General features: G+C 51.8%; 1 protein-coding gene across 34 annotated transcripts in view; it reads right to left on the bottom strand.

Annotated features, from left to right (window-relative positions):
• The window catches only part of LOC122381558 (septin-7-like), a 95,057-nt gene that overhangs the window by 7,919 nt on the left and 68,300 nt on the right, over positions 1-18,838 (bottom strand). For 20 of the 34 annotated variants that reach the window (XM_043365873.1, XM_043365891.1, XM_043365874.1 and 17 more), the window contains 4 exons: positions 16,802-16,954; positions 11,091-11,298; positions 1,338-1,444; positions 686-786 (listed from right to left, as the gene is read on the bottom strand). In XM_043365873.1, coding sequence (XP_043221808.1) covers positions 686-786; positions 1,338-1,444; positions 11,091-11,298; positions 16,802-16,954 — 569 coding nt within the window. Of the gene's footprint in view, positions 1-685; positions 787-1,337; positions 1,445-11,090; positions 11,299-13,487; positions 14,043-16,801; positions 16,955-18,838 lie in introns of those variants that run through there. The other 14 variants (XM_043365875.1, XM_043365877.1, XM_043365880.1 and 11 more) reach the window with 4 other exon arrangements.

The following is an 18,838-nucleotide window of genomic DNA, read 5'->3' as shown; positions in this document are numbered from 1 at the left end:
ACAAAAAAGGCCGTACAATAAATTCGACAAGACGGGTCAGTGTTTATCACAAAAGATCGAGTTAGATCAGAGAAATCTGAACAAGGCCGATAGGGAAAGCTGGAGAAGAGGTAACTATTTACTCAATAAACGAGTCCAAAGACTTATGTGACTGAGGTGTGAACCTTTTTAAATCGGAGCAAAAGGGACACCTAAAGACAGATATAATACGACAATTACTGGAAAATCCACACATTTCAAAATTTGTAATTGCGGAAGGTATTGAGAAAGATAATCTTGTCTTGAAAAGTCGAGACCGGATCCTTGCACTAAATGGATGCGAAATGCGTCTCAGTGTTGCAACTGACTTTATCGGTCTTATCCCATGACACAACGCTCGTGTGGTGCGAATCAGGAACAGGAATTCCTCGTTATTGCACCTGACACCTGGCGAATTAAGAATATACGCAACTCCTCGTGTCTCGCGTGCCGTTGCACATAAGGTGTCACCCGAGCGACCACCCGTCTTGCGTGCTCCTTCGCCGCATTTCGTGTCGTGTAACGTTAGGAAACTGAGTCCGTCTCAATGACATTTACCGGGCTTAATTGGATTGTTTTGGCGACTTGAGCGCCTCTGTCGCAACAGAACACGCATTCTGAAACAGACCCCGTCAGTCACAGTTAAATTGATGCCGCCGAAACTCACCAATTGCTGTTGTCCACCGCGTCTCCGAAGCCGGGCGTATCGACCACAGTGAGACTCAAGTTAACGCCATTCTCCTTCATGTGAACAACGGTTTTATCCACCTGGCGACAAAAAATCCGAAGCGTAAGATGGATTATCAACCAACAGATGGCACATCGCTCATTCAACCACTGGCAACCCCGGCAAAGTCATTGGAAGATGACAAATCACTCACTCTGACTGATGCATAATAGTTCCTAAAAACCTCAATCACTCTGTGCAGACGGTCCTCTCAGTTAAGTTTTATACCTCCATCCCATCCAGCACAGATGGGTCTCACTCCATCCTAGTCTCGTTGCCAGCTCGAGCGACCTGCCCTCCCGACACAAACACATGGTGCAACGCAGCGACCGGCCGCCAACCTGGCAAGAAGCCACGCGCGGAGAGAAAAACAGCCCGGCTATTTTGCAACCAGCGCCGGCGCCGGTGCCCGGGCAGGACAAAGGCAGACGAGGAGGGTCACCTCCCTGATGGTCCGACTGCGTTCTTTACGCGCCGTAAAACACCAGATAACAATACGGACAAAGGTAACGAGGCGACAGTCATGCCCTGCCTCCCCGGCGGGCGCCAGGCGTGGGTGGTTCGGTGAGCGTCCTAACGGTCCCAGACTTACCGCCACGGTCTTCTTGATCCTGTGTGAAGGGCCGGGGTACTCGTTGTTGTAGATGTCTGACATGAACATGGAGTTGACTAGAGTCGATTTGCCGAGACCGGACTCGCCTGAAACAAAGGGAGAATGACGTCAGATATCAGACGCTCGCCCAGCAGGAGCAGACGTCAGTTATACGTCAGCTATCCATACACACCACACATCAGCATACATCACCCGACAGTCGCTCAGCATTCGAAGCGTGTCAGCAAAACCAGCGCAGGATATATCAGCACTGTCAGCAATCAGCCGGACAGGAAATACTAAACATCATTCTTCATCCACAGACACAATCCCTGTTGAACTGGGCGGGGCTCAGACAGGGGTGGCGGGCCCTCAGTGTTGGCGACGCCAGCAGAACCAAAGCAGCCGCTCCGCCTGGATATAGCTCAAAGGAGCGGTTCACTGTTTTACTGCCCGTCAGAGAATGTGACCCCTATAAAGACCTCCATCTCCGGCGCTGTCCACATTACAGTCGAGCTGACGGGGAGGGGAAGGGAGCCAGTAAAACGAGCCGGTATTTTAGAACCGCATGAAACCCGACGACTCCTGCGCTGCATTCTTGACTATCAGCCACGCCGTGGGCTGCAGCTCGCCTCTCTGCCATGACGAATGAATTTCAGGGGTAACGAATAAAGCCCGACACTTCAGGTGTTATGAAACATGGATTCGCGTTATTCAAAGCCAGCTTCACCTGTCCTCTTCATTCGAGCGGCGGTCCATACTGTACGACGCCAAAGCCAGGCCGGGCAGTCACGCATCACGTGCCGACACGTGCGAGGTCACGCGACATCCCACCTGACCACGATCTGGCACGTGCTGCCATAAACCCATAACCAAACACGTGGGACCACATCCAGCGCTCCCCACACCGCGAGCCTCACCACAGCCAATCTGCTCCTCTAAAACCCTCTCTTCTGTCAGCCTGCTGCGCCCGAGCCTCATTCAGCGGGTGACCCTGAGAAGCGGCAGCGGCCGTGGTTTCCCAGATCCTAACCGGCCGAACGACAGCGAGAGTGGTCAGACGACAGCGCGACCCCGAGTGGCGGCGGCCGTAATCTGACGGTCATGATCCTGACGGCGAGTGGAATCTACAGCCGGTCAGACAGGCCGTGGTCGAGCTGGGTTCGAACGGCTGTCAGATTGGAACGGCGTCGACGGCCGGCCTTTCCACATTTCAGCATGGGACATCCACTCCATATGTTCACCCAGTCCATAAGACTACGAGTGGGACCGAAACACAAGTCAAACAGCCTGCATTCTGAACAGAAGCTAGCGGCTCTTTTGGCAACCAGAGGCGATCGCCACTTAAAGCAACATGCGAATGATGAAATCACAACCACGCCACAGATCTCCCAGCTCCATACTACGCCCACCCCTTAGGCAGCCTATGAGGAGCCATGCGGTCGCTAATCGAGCAGTAAAAGAAGGCAACACTTCCCCATGGAGCCACCGGCTAGACAAGGCACTGGCTGGCCCGAGGTGTAGAATGCAGAGAGCGGTAGTGGGATTGTGCCTGAGGCAGCGCGCAACGCTGTGGGAAGCGGTGGTGGTGAGGTGGTTGTTGCGGAATGAGGAAGAGAGCCAGAGGCGGTAGGAAGAGGGACGGTACTGGTGACGGGTACAGCAGAGCGCCGGTAGAATAGCGGTAGACTGTGGTAGAGCGGTGGAACGGGTGTGATCTGCGGTAAGAGGCCAGCTGGCGGTCGCGGTATCACGCCATTTGCAACCCCAAAAACCACCGACAGCAACATTCACCCGAAGAAGCACCACAGACCACTTTCGATTCCACCCGCGCTTTGACCACAATTCGCCCAAGGCCTACAATGTTTGTAGATACACAAAGCAAGGACCCCCGAAAGTTTTGGAAAGTGGCAGCGGCAGGAAATCAGAGAGATTTACTCCAATATGGCACCGCACTTGAGCTATGTTACACCGTTCCATCGTCAATATCACGATCGCACGACGCGTTAACGATACGGAGTACACAGGACACCGCGCTAAACATACATCCAAAAACCAACAGTGGCCGTCCACATTCGGTGCCGTCGGCTCTCGCTCCGCGCAGGACCGTCCTAACCTCGCCGCACTGGGTCGAATCAACATACAAACGGGCGAAACACCAACATAACGCGGCAGCCACAGAGGCTGTGTGCCGCCGGACCCAAACACAAGACACGGCGGGCGCGACGGACGGAATCCAGATAACGTTTCAGCATACCGGCCGGACTAGGATGGAACACGGTACACGTCATCTGCTGGCCAGCTTAGGTAAATACTGAGTTACCGTAACGTTTATCTAATTACGATGGAAAAGGCAACAATTAGTGTCTCAACTGTTGTTTTTCTTGGTCATGCAAGACGGTCATAATCAATTTGCAAAACACGCAAGGATTGAGAATGAGAGTGGCCTAAAACCTAAGTGGCTCGAAGGTTCGTTCTCACTACCACAGCTCCCAAACAGCATTTATCTGTACATCTCGGGCATCACTAATGTACCAAACGGTGCACCCATCCCAACTGCACCCATCAGTGCAGCAAATGTATCAGAGCGCAATCTTCTGCCAGACCAGTGGGCTCGTTAATCATGAACGGTGAGGTCATCACGGTTTGGGGCGCGGAGTACGCCCAGGGTTCTGCACCACGAGGCACCGGCACCGGCGCGGCGCGAGTCTGGTCTTCTTCATGACCCGTCCGGTGAGGAACCTCTAACAAGCTTCCTAAGATCATTCTGGTCTCCCCCAGCCAGCCCAAAATCCACCGGTTCCTGTTACGAATCTCCTGCACTGGTCCGTTTCTCCGGACAAGACCAACCCGCTCGGTATCTGGGCTCGTTAGCCCGATGATGTCACCGTGTCACTGCGCTGCTAACCACGCATCCGTGTCGAGCGGGGACGGGGAGCGACACACGCTGCAGACTGCGCATGATGATGTCACTACACACAAAAGTGAAGCTGCATGGTGTTATCCTCATAAGAAGATGGATGAAAATGTAAGAGCTGAAAGTGGGAGGCAAAGGCAACATCAGACTTTGGCGCAGATAATTAGCCGACATTCAAAATAGGAATGTTACGGAGGCTTACCCACGGATAGCATGTAGGACAGATCGCTCCGGCAGCGCAGTCCGTCAATCCCAACATCCAATAAAGTGAACTGAGCTCAACACACACAATAGGAAAACATCTGGAGACCCCACACGACACTCGACAAAGAGCGAGCAGTGAGTGATCGCGGACATCAGCCACCTCCATCCAATTAGAAACCCAAAACCTCGGCGGACGAAACCGCCACAATCGGCGAGCAATCTACACGCCGCAATGCGCTGCCTGCACTCCATACCAGCAACCAAACACCATGCAAGCAGCCGCGCAACCCTTCCCCTCCCAACTCCCCTTCCCTAGCGGGCGCCGCCGGCGATAAAAGCCTCCCAAGGCGCCAGTGGCACGTCGATGACGCCAGGCGCCGTCGCCGACGACCGGCATGCCGACGGCAGAGCGATTAGCGAGCCGGGCGGTCCGACTGATATCAGAAACCGATGCCGACAGCCGCCTCTTGCACGGCACGCCGACAGCACGGACGGAGACCGGCCACCGCGGGGAGAGGAGTTATCGGGAAGAGAGGCGGGTGGGGGAGTGGTTAGAGCGAATCGTGGCTGCTTCAAACGAGGCGTGGGATGTTGATGTTGCACGCAGTGCACGGAGCGGAGGTTGAGCAGGAGGGGAGGGGAGAGGAGGGAGACTGAGGAGAGATGAAAGGTCAGCAGGTCGTCAGGAGCTGACCCGCAGAGTCCATCACGTGCCTGGTCCGACACCGACGCCGTACCCCGACGTCAGGCCTCTGTGTTTGTTTTCACTGGGCAGTGGCGTCGCATATCCATCTGAAGCGAGGCGACATGATATCGCCATGTGCATAATGTGGCGCCTGCCAATGGCATTCCACTACTCCAAAGTGACAGCTGAGCAAGCTCAATTTAACGAGAAGGGTTTTAACATGGCCAACAGTTATTGCATTTCTCGTGTCTAGCTTTGAAACTTAACGACCCACCTTCTTGCAAATTGCTCGTCGTAACTTTGTCGTGGATTGCAGGATGAAGAGTCCGGGGTCAATTTAAGCGAGAAACAAACCTACAAAACCAGAAATGTTACATCCATAGCGAACACAAGGAAACCAAGACAAATCTAGCGACGCAGACCGAGCTGAGGCGAAAACAGGCACGGCATAAACTCCTCGAGACTGATCAAAGAACCCGCCTAGGATGGACATCGAGCGATGGAAGCACTACAGCACGAACCGCGGCGAATGCGGGACTGAAGAAGGAAGACAAAGGGAGGATGTCCGATAAAAGGTCGCGCGACATACGATGGACAGAGTGACGGAGCGGCGACACGAGGTGGGTAGAGTGACGGAGAACCGACACGAGGCAGGCTGACGGCGACGTTTGACGAAGCTTATCAGTCACGTCAAAAGGCGCATACCGACTTTAAGCTGCCCTCGACGAACGGACACTGCACCTTTACATGAGGGTTTTGTATTTATAATCACTTCACGAATTCGTGGAACAAAAGATACTGATTGAGTCTTTACCCATCGGGTTGCACTAATTGCATGATTCCTTCATGTGAACTCCAGGATCAATTAACATTCGTTGATACCCGACACAGTAGAAAGCTTTCATGCCACTCCACCATCAGACACACATTCCTAGAGGCTAGAGCACCAACTAAAGCGTCTCTGTCTTCTGCATCAACAACATGGCAGCATCCTACATCGCTGAGCTATGCAGTCATCTGTATTGTATCAGTCGATAAGGGCGAACTTCACTTCTGATATTGAACTGAAGGCTGGGGGCACTGGATTCTCCAAAGGGTCAGACCATCGAAACGACTCCAAGAACGGTCAAACAGCATGTACGAGGGGGTATCGAAAAGTTCTGATCATCACCATGAATTAGATGTGATAGAAATCTGATTTTTTTACATGATGTTCATTACTCCTTTACAAGTCACCACACACGACCGCAAACTTATAGCATCGTTTCTTGAGATGCATCAGGTGGTCATTGTAGGACCTTCGCCTTGTCCCGTAAATCACTGCTCCACCTCATCAATGACGTCATTTCTGGCCTTTTATCACCGGCCATACTGTGGATTCTTCATCTCCTGTAACAATCAAGAGTCAGTTAATACCCGGTCAGGTGAATTTCTTAGATGCGGTAGGATTTAATGTCCACATCATGTTGATTCTTAAATCGCAGCTCAGGACGAATGGGCGGGGGCGCTGTCGGTGCGGATAAAACATCTTTCTTGGGCTTTTTTGCGGCGATTCTGCTTGAGGCCATCTCGCAACTTCTTCAAAAGTGTGCAGTAGTGCTTGCTTATCATTATCCGACCATCATCAAGACAGTCGGTAATGAATATCCTACGCCAGATCCAGAACACTGATAGCATTGACCTTCCATATCGGCTTCTGCATCTTCGCCTTTTATGAAGGACAGATGTGCCGTGCTTAAACTGCTTGATCATCTTTTTGTCTCTGGATCATACACATAGACCCAGCATTCGTCACAAGTCAATAAATGATCCAAGATGTCTTCAATTTCCTAAAAAAGCCTAGTTTTCATTTCGAAAGGCCTAGACGCATTTTTCTCTTGAACAAAGTAGACACACGAACTTCTAAGCGGGCTGACTCCTTTATCGTCTGTCGTTCTTCGCCGATAATATTTTCAGGCTTTGCCAGCATTGAGACCTTTCTGTTGCACAATCATCTGAAAGGTCACACGACGATCTGTAAAGATGAGGTCTTCCACTTCCTTCACAGTCACCACCTTGTCAGTCACTGGTAGTCACTCACTTCTTGACTCCCCTGCAAGGGTCATGCAACCTATTTCTTCATTTTCGGTAAGTGCATTAGATGGGCTTTCCTCGCTATAAACTAATTTCACGTTCTTGATGTATTTTCTCAGTGTGATACCGTTTCAAATGCATTAGTTGGATGAAGGTTCGGTCCTCAATGGGCCCAATACTCATCTTTTTTACTTCTAAGTCTCTCCTACATAAGATAAAACCACTTCTCAGGATCCTCTTTGCGGGAACATTGTTCTTAAGAACCAAATATAATACCAACCAAAAATCATCAAAATCGGTCTATATCTTCTATGTGATGATCAGAACTTTTCGATACCCCCTCGTATATGGAGATCGGAGAAGCAAAACATAAGTCGGAGGCAAGTCTGACAGCCAACAGAGCCTGGTTCAACAAGTAAATACAGGTGAAGAGCACCTAAACCAGGCAATCTAAACATGAAGCATGAAGTCCGGGATTCAGAGCAAACATCACTTCAAGGCGATCAAACGGAATTCACCGAAGTGCCATGGTCAATTCGAATTTATCAGGTCAGCTACACTCTCTGCCTACACCTAGCTTGCTCGTTGTTTCTGTGAAAGGCTACAATAAAATGGTATGAATTGCAGTATTTTGAACTGCTAGCATTGCTAGTACGAAATGACCCCCGGCTTTGACTACGTTCAAACAGGCGGGAGTATTTCAGTGGTCATCACATTCACAGCACAGCACACACACTAGCCTGGACTCGTGAGCGCGACAGAGAACAACAGATGAAACCAGATGAAGCGTCCGGTTCCGACACCTGCCTTTGCGCCGCTCGCAGTCAGACAGAGCGCCTGTCGCCGATACAATGTCTGTTCGATTCAGCATCTGTCGCCGACACGCTCTCCATGCCACATCTGCTCCGGGATATTCGCCGGAAGGTAGCCAATGAGAAGCATCTGTCTGGTAGTTCAAAGGCGGCTCTGAGCTCTCAGACGGTGCAGAAGGTGATTTCATTTTATATCAGTCTGGCGATCTCCCGTGCGTCCTCGCATTCCCCCCGGCTCGTTGCAGGAAGTGAGACGGAACGTCCGGACTGGTGTTGGGGGTGTCTGTCCGGCATCCAGCCGTTTTCATGCTGAGGGCCGACTGTCGTATTCGTTTGGTCGTCCATTCCACCTACTGGATGCTACGGCCCGGGCCGAATTGGGAACATCAATAAAAAAGACGAAACAGAGCCGTGCCTGCGGAAACATTCATGACCGATATTCATCACTGAGCATTGAACAGTATGTGAAGAACGAGGGCGGCTGAAGGGAGGAATCATTGTCTGAAATAATTGACGCTTATTAGCAGGCGGTGGCGAGATGAAAGAAAAGTAATCAGAGCCTTATTGGGAGCTCTGAAAAGCGTAACGGAGCCGGCATTCTCGATTTTAAATCGCACAGCATGACACAAAAAAATCGAGTTCACACGAGTGCGTGGTGAAACGCGCCATCGGAGGCGGCCGGCACGCCCAGCTCGTTTCCCCGCCCCGGGCAGGTCGGCCGTCAGCCGCCGTCACCGACGGTTCACCGGCGGAGGGAAGGTCCGACCGTCCGACGACCGCCCGCCGCACCAGTCACAGACGACCTCGAGCGGAAGCGATCTGCGGGTTCCCACAGCAAACACGGCGGCGGCGGCGGCAAGGAAACCACCGGCTGGGAACGGTCATCAAACGGTCTTCCCTGAAGGCGGCGGCAAACACGCTGCGGCAAACTGCGCCAGACCGCACTTCCAGCCACTGACGTCATCAAATATGCACCGCGAAACAGGTGCGAATTTGTGAGACAAGCATCGATCGTTTCACGAAGCCGATCGATGCTCAACTATTTCATTTAGTTCAACATCAGTCTGAAGCTGAAACTGGATGAATGCTAGAAAAAGAAAGCATCTCTATTTTGAAGGCTGTGCGAATGTTTCAACCATGCACACGTCATCCCCATAACCAACTTTCCAACAATCTGAAAGCAGCACAGCCAATCCAGGCACCACGAGGTAGGCCACAGCCACGCCCAGGTGCTCAATCACAACCAAACACCAGCATCACGCTCTCATCACAAGGGCAGCGCCACACCCACGCTGTGACGGAGCAGGCCGCGTCACGGCGAGGCCGGGCGTGACGGCAGGTCAGCGTGACGTGACGGCAGGCCAGCGTGACGCCGACCGAGCCCACGCCCCAATTAGTGGGTTACTGGCGGGTGAGATATGACTGACCCTCCCGGCTCGTTAACCCACCATACAGTACCTAACGAGCTGGTGACAATGTGGGAGAGTGACCAGCCTGAGGGTGGTGATATTCACACAACAGTTATCGACAAAGCGTTGGGTACGCACGCTAGCCAGGCCTATCGCAAACGGACAAGCACGCATAGCGCACGCTATCCCTACGCACACATAGTTAGCGCTATCTAACATAAACATTGACCCTGTGGAGAGCAGAATCTCACGCCGACATTCCCTCGCTCTACTGGTCTAAAAGGTAGTACGCATTAGGGCACAAACAAACACTACGTCACCAAGTCGCGACGGGAACGCAAGAAGGCGATACAGTTTTTACTGCGGTGCGAACTGCGAACTGCGAACGGCAATGCCACCGTCACACCAACAGACTAATCTCGGAATGGGTGGCAGGTGTAAACAGGCGATAGGCCGGATCTGAGGGCGACGGAGAGTGTAGACTTCCGATGCTGCATGCACTGAAGGCGTTCAGCATTAGAGCGAGACGCGGTACCATCAGAAGCATGCAATGAACCAGTATCTGTGACCGTTTCAGAGAACACATTCCTTGCAAGCTGCGTGCCTTCTTCTCTCGTCCATGTGGTATTGGGTGGAGTGGGCAGCGTCCATGGCTAGTTACGTGGCTACATTCCTTCCATTTGTTGATCGTCCCTCCCATCTCTGCGACATGGGATGGAATGGAACCGGCCCAACTTCATCCACTCCCTGCGATCCGTAGCCCCTTCCAGCGGCAGCAGACGGCGCAGGCTATTTGGGCGACGGTGAAATACGACGGCAATAAAGCCAAGGCTGCTCCCGCGGGTCCTCTAATATCCTGACCGTCCGCGTCCCAAGGCGTCGGTGCCGGCACCGGGCGCGGAATGGGAACGGCACACTCATGGAGAAAAGAGAGGAAGGGTGCCCTCTACAGGTCCAAGGACCAGAGCCACGGGTTCCTAACATGAGAGGAGCGAGGGCCACACTGATTGTTCGTGACTGGCACGAAAGTAAATCACGTGATGGAATGGATGTGAATCAATCTTCTGAGAGCCGTGAATGAGCAACTCCGAGAAATAAGCCGGTGAGGCAAGTAAATCTGTTTACATTATGGTGCTAATAATAATCAAAACTGGCGCAGATGTTGGCACTTATCCTGGATGATGAAATAAATCAGTTGTAGACATAGCATGCTTTCCATTCACACGAAAACGTGTAAGTAAGAAGAGGAAAATACAAAGATCAAGGTTTCCGTTCTCACGGTTTTCCTCCACAATACTCAAAACAATTATTGTGCATGCAAGCCTACTCATGCACAACTCATTTGTCACATGTCCTTATCACAACAGCATAATCTATCGCTCACCTAAATACTCAGCTAATTACAGGCCCACGATGCGTAGGTAATTGCAACAAATGGTTGGGTGTAAACTAAGCGATCGACCGTTTCTCCTTGTGCTTATCTTCTTTATCCGCCCGAATCCTACTAAGTGACGTCAGGTTTCCTTCCTATCAGATGCAGTTGTAGAGTGTCCTTCATGATTCTCTTCTACCTTTTATTCTTCCATTTCCCAACCACCTCGTTTTCACCCCCCCCCCCCCCCCCCACCTTCCCCTTCTCTCATTTCCACTCACCGACTACCATCAGCGTGAAGTGGAAGCCCTTCTTGACGGCTCGCCGGTACACCTGGTTGGGCAGGTTGGCGAAGCCCACGTAGCCGTCCAGCTGCTTGGTGCGTCGCTGAGGACCTCGCTGCCGCTCACGGTTCTGTTCGTCGGCACGGCGCGGCGGCTCCGGCGCCGGGCCCTTGGAAGGCTCAGGGTGGTCCGGCTTCGGCGCCACCTAGGAAGAGATGGAGAAGGGTGGAGTCAGAGGGAGATTCGGCACTAGCTGAAGCGGATTAAAGATAGTCAGATGGACTACGGAGGTTGCACGGACGTCTCCTGTGGCGGGTCAGACACAGTTGGAAGATTTGGCGAGCCTGGGGGTGAGGCAGCAAGAAAGAGAGTTAGTTCGGACTTACACGCTCCTCTATTCTTCAACATAATGTTACCTGGACAATGGTAACACTACGTTATGATAAGGTCACTGGATAGGTCAAAGAAAGGTCTGCGAGGTGAGAGATCAGCATATGTTTGCGAAGTCATGCGTGATAATAAATGGTCAGTGAAAATGACTGGCAGTTGGTTCGAGGTTGGCCCGCTGGGTCAAGGACACTTTGCAAAAACTTTACTCTAAAAAAACGAAATGACAGCAAAGTAGCTATAATACAATTCGAACAGACTTTTGCAGGTCAAAAGGATGGTAGCGGATGCATAACAGTTTTTGCGCTGGCAATGAAGGATGGTAGCACACATCGCATTACGACCAAGGCCGTCAGGACCGTGCAACATCGAATGAAAATCACAGTCCCTCCATAATGGATCGGCCAGGGAAGAGGGAAGAAAGGAGCGAAAGACTCTGGCATTTGGCATGCGCCATAGCACGCGTGGATCATTATTATTCCATGGTGGATTGCGCTGCGAGAACACGTCTCGTCCATGGCGTGGAGAATGAGATACTCGTGTTAATCTTGTCATATCGCAATGATATGACACGTTTGAGCTATTCTTCATTCGCTTCGTTGACCAGCAGCAACCAACAAACATATATCCTAAATCAGACAGTACCACGCCAGCGCAGCGTGAGCCTCGCAAGAAGCCTGACGCGGCGTCATCACCCGCGAATAAAAACTCCAGCGCTCCTAGTGCTGCCTTCTATAGCCTTCGATCTTCGATCGCGAACCAGCCGACTAACTCGACGAACAATAGCAAAAACCACCAGCATCGCGAGGCGCGGAGAGGCGGATAAAAAGATCGATAACCCGGCAGGGCCTCAATAGACGGACAGCATTAACAACGGAGGACGATTGCAATCTGGACTCTGTCCCGGACCCATGGAGGCCCCGGTCCCTCGCTCATGTTCCACTCACGCGTCACCAATTTCAGAGCTGTAAGCCGAGCGGGCCTCACACGCCAGGAGAGATGTTGGCTCGTTTGAGAGATGAGATTGGCGAATAACATGGGGATGATGTCGGCACACAGCGGGACTAATGTTCTAATCGCTTCAGACACGCTGATACCGGTCATCAGCGCAAATGGAATCAACCGCAAAACACCAGGGTGAAAGTGACCATCTCGACGTTTTTATTGTTAGTGAAATTAAGGGCGTTTCGTAAGTAAAAAGGGCGAATCAAGCCAGCGTGTCAGCATATATCGCTGGCCCTATCAAGACCGGACAGATGGGATTGGGCCAAATTCGACGAACCCATTCGCTTGGTTGCAATGGCTGAGAAAATGAATTTTAACAATGACAATGATAACATGATATAAAAACCATCAAGCCACACTAATGACTTGCAAATGATCAAATGGCCCTCTGCATATTCACATCACCTGAGAAATCGCTGAGCACGAGACCCTGGCCACCACATAAAGTAAGCGCCATGACGGAGTCCACCGCGTCACGCGGCGTGCAAAACGTGACGCACCAGCGGCCGTGACGTCCAGCGTGACGGTGCATGGGTAAACTTTGGTCTGCATAGACAGGCATAGCAGATTTCCAGCCGTTGCAATCCGTTTTCGCCATTCAAACCTTGTCCAGCAAATGCAGCACACATTTTCAAAGTCCAGCTGTTGCGATAGAAGTTGACGATGTGGCCACATCAAACAAGTACCGACGATAAGACTGTCTAAAAATGCAGCATATTTATAGCACCATCACTGTCGCAACAGACTGGCGGGGTTAGGTAAGTCGACAAGCAACAGAAATGAACAATAATTTGCATCACAGAATTTGAATAATACATTGCATGAAGGATTAAAATCGGTATAATGCTGTAGCTTTCGTTACGCTCATCCCGTCATAACTCATACCTAACTATTCCGATCCCTCGCTTTCATCTTTTCGTGTATAATTAATTTAGGACTCCCCCGTTGGTTTGACGGGGGAGCAACCTCCAATAACCTCTAACAATAACCTCTGCGTCGTACCTTCCCGCCTGGACCCCCATTGAGGTGCTGCTGGCTGCCGGTCAGGTCCAGACCACTGCGCGACAGTCCAGAGCTGCCTCGATCCAGCTGCCGGCGACGCTGTGGCAGCGGTAGCTGCGAGGGCTGCGGGCCGCCTCCACGCTGGACGCCCGGGGCCATAGCGAGAGATCCGTCACAGCGGTTCGGGCGGTATGGCAGGTCAGCTGAGGTCGGACGGGATCGGTCGATCACAGCTGAGACGAAAGACCGCTGGAAATGCTGCTTGTGGGAGGTCTTCTGGCCACCACCGTTCACTGTCCACTTCAACCAGCTGCACTGTCCTCACTGCACCACCACCTGTCCACAGCACTACAATCCACCTCACTGTCCACTTCTCTCCACACCGTCCACACCGTGTCCACCTCCCCTCTCCACACCGCCCGCGGCCCAGTGACCGACTGAGTCGCTCGCACACGCTCCGTCCGCCCCGACACCGCGCGGCCGACTCCGTGCGAGGTCCGGTCGCACCGTCACCGCCTGAGCAGGTACTGTCGAGGGAGGCCGCCGGACTGGACTGATTCCGGACCGATTAGTGGGCCGCGCTGATCCGCCAGGTGTGACTAGTGTGACACAAGGTTGGACGGTGTGTTAGACCGCTTGTGAGGTCCGGGAAGGTAACTAATTACCGCCGTGCAGATGGGCTGAATGATGCTGCTGCGGAGGGATTCTGGATATAAGTGGTGACCATAGTGTGATTGGGTCAACGACGAAATACGATAGCTGAGATGGATGAAAAGAAACAGACTTAATCGTATCAAACGAATTCTGACTGCATTTCTAATATGCGTGTGTGCGATTGGAACGACTGTAACTGCGCATAATTAGAAGATAATACCAAATCCTAATTGCTTTTCTGGTTAGCAGCGCCGCTGACTCGTAGGAAGTGATGAATCGATGCGAAGGAATGCAAAGACAAATAGCCAATTAATTGAAATATGGCCAGCCCCAACAATGAATTTATTGCGACGGCGGCGATGCCCCGCAGATGCACGGTACCTCCTTGATGGATTGTGTTTACGGCATAACGTAAACAGCGGGGGATGAGATGGACTTTGGAGAAGTGACACATTTTGACGTCAGGAGCACAACCTGCTTTCCCTCTCCATTGAGGGATATAAAAGAGAAAGTAGCCACCGTAAAAGTTCAATAAAGCTAACACAAACACTATGTAGTTCAATATCGAGAGTAGTCCAGGTATTTAAATAGTTGAGCCGTAAACCATTCGACGTCTTGTTCCGCTCTCAAATGTTTGAGACTGGTTTGACAGGTGACGAGTCTTTCAAACTGCTGTTGGCGAAGGACAGTACCAGTGCCCCTGCCACCAATTATTTATAACAATCGGCGCGTTGCTTTCTATAGGTTTTGTCAACAGGCCATCCATACCGCTAGCCTTTCTATGGACAGTTTTCTGTGGTTCGTTGGTCTTCCCACAGCTGAGTTCTGACGATAACCTCACGCGATTCCATCGGGACCACGAGCTTATGCGCTGATGGCGTGTCGAGAAAACGCATCACAAACCGCTCTTTTCAGCAAGGGATCGTTCTCCCCAGCACCAGTCACCAATCGTGGTTGGTGCTGCCTGGTGTCACGGTAATCAGCACCAGTAGGACCACATGCGATCACCAGCACCAGCACGCTATCACCAATAACAGGCGGCAGCTGACACACCATCTTCTGGCTTGATTCAGTGCCGCGTCGCCGTCATCAAAGACTATCATCACCAGCTTTTGCAGGCCCGGTTGACTGGGCCCAGACTGGAGCTTGCCGTGCTGATTGCTAAGGTATTCACAAAAAGCCACATTTCACCTGCCTCCCAAGCCATGACAGGCTCCAACGGCATGCAGGAGCTTGACGGGCTGTCAATGAACGGAACTAAAAAACAATGCAACATTACAGGCCAGAATGAATGCCTCGCGTTTCTTCCGTTCAGCAAACGCTTCAAAGACGCTTGTTCAAAGCACCGGGTGCGTTTCACCCACGCTTTCCATTGGTTTACAGGTCGCGGTATCTTCGTGCGTTTTTGAGCACGCGGATAAGGTTTTTGCGTCCCAGGGAACAATGCTGTGAACTTGACCGGCTAATGACAATCAAAGTCTTCAATGAATAGGATGAGGCACAGACAGGTACAGACACTTGTATGCCGGGAGAAAATATCCGTTAAAAAACAAGCGTGACACCCATCCAACGTTCAAGGGTGGGTACTGGGTACGATTAGGCAGCGGCGTATCTGATGACTACGGCATACGGATAATACACGTCAAATTTCGAATAAAATGGGACCGTTAGCGGGGAAAAATACTTCCCCAGTACGTTTTCAAGTACTTAACATTTGACGTGTTTAACTTCCCGCCAAATTTTCCAAAAAGCGACGAATGGACTTAAACATAAAAAAACATACAAAACATGTGGGCTTCTCATGTCACTTTTTGTCCCTCGCAGTCATTACGAGGTAGGAATCAGTCAATCAGACATTGGGCGTCATTCAGCACTGCGATCAACTTCCCAGTGACCCAGTGAAGTGATTATGATGCATCACGAACTCAGTAAACAACCTCTAAATCCCCTTTTGTCGAACACAATGATGTTGCTACGTTGGTTACAGACAAGCAAGGCATGCTCCTTCGTCACAAACACTCATTGTGAGACAAGCAACCTCTGCTGTTTGTGTGGTGTGCCGCGTTACCCCGCCCCCTTCATCCCCGACAGACCCTACCCTTCACTATTCAATACCCCAGCGACAGGCGGATGAGGGACCACAGAGGTCAAGGGTGACACGGCACGGAAGGGATTGTAGCCTCAGCAAGTGTAAACGCTGGGGTCATCTGGGTCAGCCACTGACAAAACACCGACGCTAGCCCAATACCTCCACGCCACAACGGCCGATACACATGCGATATGTGCGTGATAGGATGATGCAAACCAGATCTAATTCCAACTTGTTATCAAATTGGATAGAACGAAGAGACACTGTCGACAATTTGTCGGCAATACGATTAGCCCGAAACTGGTACAGGCTGCTACATCCGAGCTGAAAATCTCTTACAAAGATGCCGTAGAGATTATACTAACACACATTTGACACTGGGATCTAACAAAGATGTCACAGAGATACACAAACACACATTTAGCCTACACATCAAACACGTGACCAAGAGATACACTAAGCCCGCATTCAAAACCAAAATACCAAGCTAGCGTCACATCTAAACCCGCCCCCGGAGCCCCAGAGAACTGCCTCGGGCAGTGAACAGGCGATGTTCAGCTGTTCACCTCACCTCCGGCCTGTTCTCCTTGTTGTTCTCTCGCACCTCCTTGGCGGGGGCGGGGGCGGGGGCGGCCGGCGTGTTGTTCATCTCCTTGGGCACGGGCGGCGGCGCCACCGATGGCGGCGTCTCGCCTCGGAAGAACATCTCTCGTTTATTCTGCAACTGTGGACACAAGGAAAACGTGGCGTTAGCTCAGACCATCTTTAGATAAGGCCGTCAAGCTATGGAACTTGATCAAGATGCACAGTAACACAATCAAGAATTACAAAGTGCTATTGCAAGAATTCATCACAGATAGACTGATCACGGCTCATTTTGGTGAGGGATATCAAATGTCGCAGGTTGACCCTATCGTATTCGTCAACAAATCGTCACCTAGCTGCCATCGATGCGTCAGCAAACCACGGACAAACCGCAGGCAAGCGACCACCGTACGAGACTAGTCAAAACACCACGCTCCACAGGACAACCGCACACCACCACAGACCACAGACAGACGTAACCACAAACCGTGCGTATGGAGAACGTCCCGAACCGCACCACAAACCTACACAAACCAACACCACAACCGACCGACACCAACAGGAATTCATCGTACCCACACTACGACGCCAATTTTCCCGCCGGTTTCTTCCTCATTGGACAAACCGTCGTCCTTCCTCTCAGCCTATTCACAGGCGCCTTTCGCGGCGGATTCCTGGGGTCTTTTACCCAGGCCCGGGGCGGAGGTCTTTCACACACAGGTTGCCTCATTTCGGCGGCTTTCACGCCTCACCGGCGAAAGGGGCCGATAGACTGCGAGTCTCTCGGCCCAGTCTCGTTGCCATGGTAACCGCCGCTGCCGCGCGCAGTCTGCGGTCAGTTTCGGACACACGATGAGGTCTGTCACGAAACGGGTGGCGGCGCTCCGGCGGCACCGCGCTAGCTCGTTTGGTCGCCTGGTCATGTGCAGTTTAGAGAGGAAGGTAAATCATTGTGGGTTACACCACTGCGAACAGCAGGGTCGACAAACTCGACTCCCAGTCACAGTATTGGCAACAGGCCAAAGTCCCATGAATGGACGTGAAAGAATCATCGCCAGGAAAAATGTCACGGTTCAAAGCTAGACCTTCATTTGCAAATTTGTGTCAAATCATTTTTTTTTTTTTGTGGAAATGCTAAAAGCTCGTTACATCAACAGTGACGAGCGGCGCTAGACTGCTGGTTCTGAGGGCGTCGCCCCAGCGCCTGTCACGGCCTCGGGGGACCTCGAACTCGTGAGAGTCAATCACCCTGAGAATTAAGGCACCCGCGGCACGCCCAACCGAAACAACTCGTGGGAGTTGCATGCTGTGGTGGTCAACGGTGGCTTATAAAGCCGCCAATAGCCGATGCAGCTCTGGGCGTTTGTGAGGTGGCTTCTAAGTAAAAGGGTGTGATAGGTTGACTATAAACATTCTCAATCTGTAATGTCTCGTCTGCTCCATTTACGATCACCTGACCTGAGATTCCTTGTTTCCTACATTCTACCCAAAAACAGACGGTGTGGCCTTTACCACATAAGAATCCCTGGGGTCCTGACCACCAGCCCTGCCCTCATTTTCCCCACCATCCGCAGACAACCCGTGCGCCCGTTCCTTTTCATTCATTCATTCATTCATTCAGTGTATTTTGGTAACCAAGAACGAAAAACATCGGAAAAAATAATCGCGGATCGGCGCAAAAGCAAAATGCTTAAATCAAAGCGCCTTTCCCACAAAACATAAACACAAATTAACACACAAAAAGGAAATATTAACACGAAAATTAAGTGCAAAGTAAAACCACCTGGCCACAGGTCACGACGGCCCCGCCAGCAGCCCGCCGAGCAGCCCTCCGGACATAGTCACCAGGTGTCCGGGCCCCGGGCAGCAGCAATCGGGTACGATGTTGTGTAATGTACGATGTTGTGTAACGATGTCCTACTGGCAGTCGCTCCATCTTGGACAGACAGCACGGCGGCTGGCGGAGGCAGCAGGCGGCTAACGGATGGCGGTGGCTGGTGGAGGTATAGGCGGCTGGCGGCGG

This window comes from Amphibalanus amphitrite, unplaced genomic scaffold (assembly GCF_019059575.1).
Source record: "Amphibalanus amphitrite isolate SeventyFive unplaced genomic scaffold, NRLGWU_Aamphi_draft 000122F_arrow, whole genome shotgun sequence".
In the NCBI taxonomy this organism is placed as follows: domain Eukaryota; kingdom Metazoa; phylum Arthropoda; class Thecostraca; order Balanomorpha; family Balanidae; genus Amphibalanus; species Amphibalanus amphitrite.
The sequence above is the reverse complement of the archived record's forward strand: the minus strand, read 5'-3'. Positions and strand labels throughout refer to the sequence as shown.